The following is a 6,727-nucleotide window of genomic DNA, read 5'->3' on the forward strand; positions in this document are numbered from 1 at the left end:
AGATATATTTTATACATAAGATAAGCCAATGAGAGAGTGACATTTGTCATCTTCACATTGAGGTGCTTGTCTTTTAGTATAATATATAGATAGGATTAAACCTTTGGACCCTCCTCATGATCATTGGGTCGTAGGTAAAATCCGGTTTGGGCCCAGTTTAGTATTTTAGCCATAACTTCCTCATTATTCATTGGAATTGGGCTTATAATATATCGTTGGAAAGGTCTTTTCAAGCCCCATCCAACTACACCATTATTGGACCCTTATCATGGACCAAAATAAACTGAAATGGATGTTTTTATAAAATAGAGTGGGTTTTCGATAACAGAAAGAAGGATTTTAATAAAAACTAACCGCAACACTTGACTTTTCACACTTTCACCTCATTCGATTATGGTTCGACGTGATAGGTATTCATCACTGGGTTTGGTTTTGGGGAGACACAAATGGGTGTCTACAATAATCCATTTCTTTCTGCTTTTCTAGTTTTTTGTAAGAGAATTTGGGGTGATAAGAATGTTGATAAAGTAATTCCGCTGAAAAAGGGGGTTTTCTTGATACGATTTTTGAATGTGGAAACTAGAGATAAGGCCATGAGTGCTTTGCATGTTATGTTTGATAGAAGACCCGTCTTTCTGAAACAATGGGTTGATGGCATGAAGTTTAATGTCGCTGAATTTTCGAAAATACTAGTATGGGTTCAGTTGCCTAATCTTCCTTTGAAGTATTGGGGAAAATCTTGTTTAGAGAAGATAGTTGGATTAATTGGTGTTCCAATTAAGGAAGATTCTACTACTCAATTGAAGGATAGGGTTGCCTATGCTAGATACTTGGTGGAGGTTAAATTGAATGAAGAATTTGTCGAATCCATTGAGTTTATTTTTGAATCTGGAGAGATTTTTCATCAAAAGGTAGTTTTTGAATGGAAACCCAGTAAATGTGACAATTGTAAGAAAATTGGGCATATGAGCAGGGATTGTAAGGTGGTGAAGAAAGTGTGGCAGCCTAAGAAGATTCAAGCTCAGAATGTGAAGCAGCAGGATACTCAGGTTGTGAATGATAGTAGGAATGATAATGGAAGTGAGGAGGTTGAAAATGGTGAGTGGCAGCCTACTTAGGAGAAGCATAGAAGTAAGGGTCCTGGACAGACAGTGGCTTGTCCTGTTCCTGTCAGGAATTCTTTTGCAAAGTTACATATGGATGAGAGAGTGCAGTTTGGGGATGTGAATAAATCTGGAATAGGGATCTTGGGTGCTACTCCTGGGAAGGGAGTAGAATTAGGTCCAGATCATGGATAGTGTTATGATTTGGAATGTTAGGGGCTTAAATAGCCCTGAAAAGCAGAAGGAAATTGGTAATTTTCTTTTGCAGAATAAGATTGGGTTATGTTGCTTGCTGAGTTGCTGGAAACTAAAATAAAAGTGGGGAATTTCCCTCGCATTCATAATAGTATGTTTCAAGGGTGGTGTTTAGCCACTAATTTTAATAAGGTTAAAGGGGGGAGGATTTTAGTGGCATGGTTACCTGGTTTCTTTCATGTGAATGTTGTTCTTACTGAGAGGCAGTTGATGCATTTGACTATTAAGAATCTGGCAGGAAATGTGTCTTTTGGCTTCACAGTTGTTTATGACATGAATGATGGGAAAGAGAGAGAGGAGCTTTGGGAAGGTATTAAAGGAATTCATAATAGTGTGGTGGGTCCTTCGATTATTTCTGGTGATTTCAATTGTCCTCTCAATTTTGAGGATAGATTGGGCAGCAGTATTACTTAGGGGGAGGTGATGCATTTTAGAAATTGTGTTCAGTATTGTGGTTTAAGTGACTTGAATAAGATGGGGGCAACTTTCACTTGGAATAATAAGCAGCTGAATGAAGATAGGGTTTATAGCAGAATTGATAGAACTTTGATTAACGAAGATTGGGGTATTTAGTTCTCTGATTCTTATGTTCATTATATGCCTGAGCTTTGGTTTGATCATTGTCCAGCAATGATAGGATTAGTGGATCAAAAGACCTAGAATAGAAAGTCTTTTAGGTTCTTGAATGTGTGGGCTGAACATGATAAATTTCAAGATATTGTGAAGAAGGTGTGGAGCACAAATGTGAAGGGTATCCCAATGTATAGGATGCTTGTGAAACTGAAGACGCTGAAGTATGAATTGAAAAAGTTGAATTGTTTAGAGTTTTCTGAGTTGGATGTGAATTATTGGAAGCTAAAAGGTGAGATTGGGGAGATTCAGGATCAGTTGCAAAAGTGCCCTACTAATGAGATTCTGAGAAGTTCTGAGGTTGTGAAATTAAGAGAGTTTTGTGAAGTGAAAAAGCATTATTTTTCTGAGCTTAGACAGAGGGCAACAAATATTAACTGGTTGCAAGTTGGGGATGATAATACTGCTTTTTTTCACAGAAGTATTAAGTTGAAAACCTTTAAGAAAAAGGTTGTGGCTGTGAAGAATGAGATGGGAGAGGTGTGTTATAGTCCAGAAAGTATAGTTAAATGCTTTGTGGACTATTATAAAAGGCTCTTGGGTACTAATGTTGGGGATAGGATGGCTGTTAATGTTGATGTGGTGAAAAAAGGGTATGTGCTTACAGAGGAGCAAGTGAAGCTTATTGATCTTCCCTTTACCAAAAAAGGAGATTAAAGTAGCTTTATTTTCAATCCCTGATGATAAAGCTCCAGGTCCTAATGGGTATTCTAGCTGCTTTTTCAAGAAAGCTTGGGGGATTGTTGGGGAGGATTTTTCTGAAGCAGTGTTGAAGTTCTTTGAGAATGGCAGGTTGCTTAAAGAAGTTAATTGTACTACTTTATCTTTGATCCCCAAGATTGAGCAGCCTGAGTCAGTGATTGATTTTAGACCCATTGCATGCTGCAATGTGGTCTATAAGTGCATTACTAAGCTCTTGTGCTTGAGATTGAAAGTGGTTCTTCCTGATCTTATTTCTCATTCTCAGACTGGGTTTATGGAAAACAGACAGATCATTCATAATATAAGTATAATTCAGGACTTGGTCTCTCATTATAGAAGGAAAAATGCTCCAAGTAGCTGTATGCTGAAAGTTGATATCAAGAAAGCATATGATTCAGTTAAATGGGATTTTCTTGAGGAAATGCTTATTGCTTTTGGCTTCCCTGGAAAGTTTGTTAAGTTAGTAATGACCTGTGTTTTTTCTGCTGCTTTTTTTTAATATTAATGGTGGTCTGGAAGGGTTTTTTCAAGGTAAAAGGGGTTTGAGGCAAGGGGATCCTATGTCTCCCTTGCTTTTTGTGCTGTGTATGGAGTATTTGTCTAGGCTGTTGATGTGTGTGGGTGAAGATAGAAGGTTCCAGTTTCATTTTAGGTGCAGAAAGTTGAAGCTGAATCATCTAGTCTTTGCAGATGATCTCATCTTGTTTAGTAAGGGTGATAAATAGTCTATCTCTCTGCTTTTAAGAAGCTTAGCCACTTTTGCTGCATCTTTAGGTTTGGTTGCTAACAGTGATAAATCAAATCTTTATTGCTGCAACATTAATCTTGCTGAGAAGAAAGAGATAATTGAGGAGTCTGGGTTTAAAGAAGATTTTCTGCCTTTTAAGTATCTTGGAGTTAGTGTTAGTTCCAAGAAATTGAATAAGACAGACTGTTAATGTCTTTTTGACAAAATTACAGCTAGAATTAGATCTTGGGGGTCTAAAACTCTCTCCTATGCAGGAAGGGCTCAGCTTGTTAACTCTGTCTTGATGTCTCTTCATTCTTATTGGGCTTCCATCTTTATTTTACCTAAGAGTGTGCTGGATGGGATTGTTTTAGTCTGCAGAATTTTCTTTAGGATGGGAAGGCTTTTTCTAACAGGGTTCCTCCCATTGCTTGGGATTTTGTGTGTAGAAGTAAAAAAGCAAGGTGGGCTTGGTATTCATGATTGTTATCTTTGGAATTTAGCAGCCTTGGGAAAGCAAATTTGGAATATTGCTAGTAAACAGGACAGTCTTTGGGTTAAATGGATTAATCACTTGTATATTAAAGAGAGAAACTGGAAAAGGGTTCCTTGTTCTAATTATGCTAGTTGGAGCTGGAAGCAGTTTTTGAAGTTGAAGGAAAAGTTTAAAGCTGGATATTCTGGTAGTAAGTGGTTAGCTACTGGAAGAGATTACAGAGTTGCTAGTGGCTATAATTGGCTGAAAGAAGAGCATCAGGATGTGCCTTGGTGTAATTGGGTTTGGAATAGAATGAATATTCCAAGACACAGTTTCACTAGTTGGATGATTGTGTGGAGAAAAATTAGAGTCAGAACAAGATTGGCAAGATTAGGCATTATTGATGCTTCAGAATGTCCTTTGTGTGGATTATTTGATGAAACAGTTGATCATTTGTTCTTTGAGTGTCAATACACTAAGGAATGCTGCAGGATTATTGACAATGTGACTGGGTATAATTGTGACCCTAGTACTCTAGAGAGTTGTAATGACAAGCTGAAAGCTATTACAGGAAGATTTAGAAGACAGGTGATACAGAGCTGTTATGCTGGGTTGCTGTATTCTGTATGGCAGCAGAGGAACAAGGTTGTGTACGTGGGATCTTTATCTGCAAAGTCCTCAGCATGAGATGAAGAAGTTGATGTGGGATATCTATCGTAGAATTAGTGTGGTAATGCCTAAGAAAACGAGTAGGAAAAATAGGGAGTGGGCTAGATGTTTAACCAGTTAGTGTTTGCCACTGGTGTCTTGTTGTTCCTGGTTGTAACTTTGGTTGTGTTTTGGCTTATTTTTTTATTCTGCAGCCTGTTGCAGTTTTGGTTTTTGTTGTGCCTTTGCAGGGGCCTTGTATTGGTGTAAATCTTTTCCTTGGTGTTAATATAATTTTACCTTATTTCAAAAGAATGAAAAAAAAAGTAATCGATTGAAAAAAATAATGTGAATCTCTTTGAATTGTATGTGCGTATTTAGTAACTCTGAATGCATATAAGCAATAAAATTATAAAAAATAAATAAAAAATAAATAAAAACTCTATATGTCAAAATAAATTAACTTTTCCAATTTATTTAAACGTAGAATATGATTGTAGGATAGTAAAAGCGTAAACCTTATTATTATTATTAAAATTATTATTATTATTATTAATATTATTATTATTATTGTTATTATTATTATCATTAATTATTATTATTATTATTAATATTATTATTAAAAATAACAAAAACCTACAAAGTCAATCAATTTACAAGAAATTAGTGGGGAGTCGAGATACAATCTGGGCCCTCACCCCTCTAGCTATAGAGGACCCGATCCTGCTAAAGATGTTAGTAGCTGCACGAGCACCAATATCCTAAGCCTTAGCGAACGCTTGAACCCGCTTCAGCAACGCAATAGCATCCTTCTCTAATTCTCCCAACGAAGAAAAGGAGAACGAAAGGAAACCATAACCAATAGCCCTACAATGCGCCCCATACTTGTCCCCCTTCCGCTGAGCCGCCGCCGACACAACACGACCAGGAACGAAGTCAGACAACCGATTGTGTCAAAGGTGAAGACCCCCGTCAAATCAAAATTATTATTAATAAATTATTATTATTATTATCATTATTATTATTATTATTATTATTATTATTGTTTTATTATTATTATTATTATTATTATTATTATTATTACTATTATTATTATTATTATTATTATAATTATTATTATTATTATTATTATTATTATTATTATTATTATTATTATTATATTAATTATTATCAAAAACAAAAGTCATACAACCTACAATAAATTAGTGGGAAGCCGAGATACAATCTGGGCCCCCACTCCTCTAGCTATAGCAATAATTATTATTATTATTATTATTATTATTATTATTATTATTATTATTATTATTATTATTATTATTATTATTATTATTATTATTATTATTATTATTACTATCCAAGAAGGGTTGTAACATTTTGCAAATTAAACCCTAAGATTTTATTTGTATTTATTTTTCATTTTTGTATTGTTGTTTTTATTATACATTATTATTTTTATTATTATTATTATTATTATTATTATTATTTTTATTATTATTATTACTATTATTATTAATATTACTATTATTACTATTATAACTATTATTACTATTATTACTATTATTATTATTATTATTATTATTATTATTATTATTATTATTATTATTATTATTATTATTATTATTACTATCCAAGAAGGGTTGTACGATTTTGCAAATTAAACCCTAAGATCTTATTTGTATTTATTTTTCATTTTTGTATTGTTGTTTTTATTATTATTATTATTATTATTATTATTATTAAATCATTATTATTTTTATTATTATTATTATTATTATAATTATTATTATATCTCAAAAACAAAAGTCATACAACCTACAATAAATTAGTGGGAAGCGGAGATACAATCTGGGCCCCCACTCCTCTAGCTATTACAAATCCTACCCTAATGAAGATATGAGCTGCAGCACGAGCCAGCCAGATTGTCTTGCGTCGTCTAGAACCTCTGAATCCGCTTCAGTAACGCAATAACCTCTTTCTCTAATTCCCCAAGCGAAGAAAAGGAGAAGGGAATGAAACCATATCCAATCGCCTGACATCGAGCTTCATACTTAACCCGCTTCCAATGAGCTGCATCAGCCACAACCCGCCCACGAATGAAGTCAGATAGCCCTGACTGTGTCAAAGGAGAAGACCCTGTCAAATCAACACAAACATCGTGACCACGATCCCATTAATAAAGAAACA

The 6,727-nt window shown here is 34.4% G+C and overlaps 1 protein-coding gene across 1 annotated transcript; it reads left to right on the forward strand.

Moving 5' to 3' along the window:
* Positions 1-446: 446 nt before the first annotated feature.
* Positions 447-4,582, forward strand: LOC145600660 (uncharacterized). The gene is made up of 6 exons (XM_081656542.1): positions 447-1,098; positions 1,597-1,668; positions 2,074-2,581; positions 2,703-3,140; positions 3,295-3,404; positions 3,651-4,582. The coding sequence occupies exons 1-6, from the start codon at positions 447-449 to the stop codon at positions 4,580-4,582; spliced, it is 2,712 nt and encodes a 903-aa protein (XP_081512668.1).
* Positions 4,583-6,727: the final 2,145 nt, after the last annotated feature.

The sequence above is a fragment of the Chenopodium album genome, chromosome 21 (genome assembly GCF_948465745.1).
Source record: "Chenopodium album chromosome 21, dcCheAlbu1.1, whole genome shotgun sequence".
NCBI lineage: Eukaryota > Viridiplantae > Streptophyta > Magnoliopsida > Caryophyllales > Amaranthaceae > Chenopodium > Chenopodium album.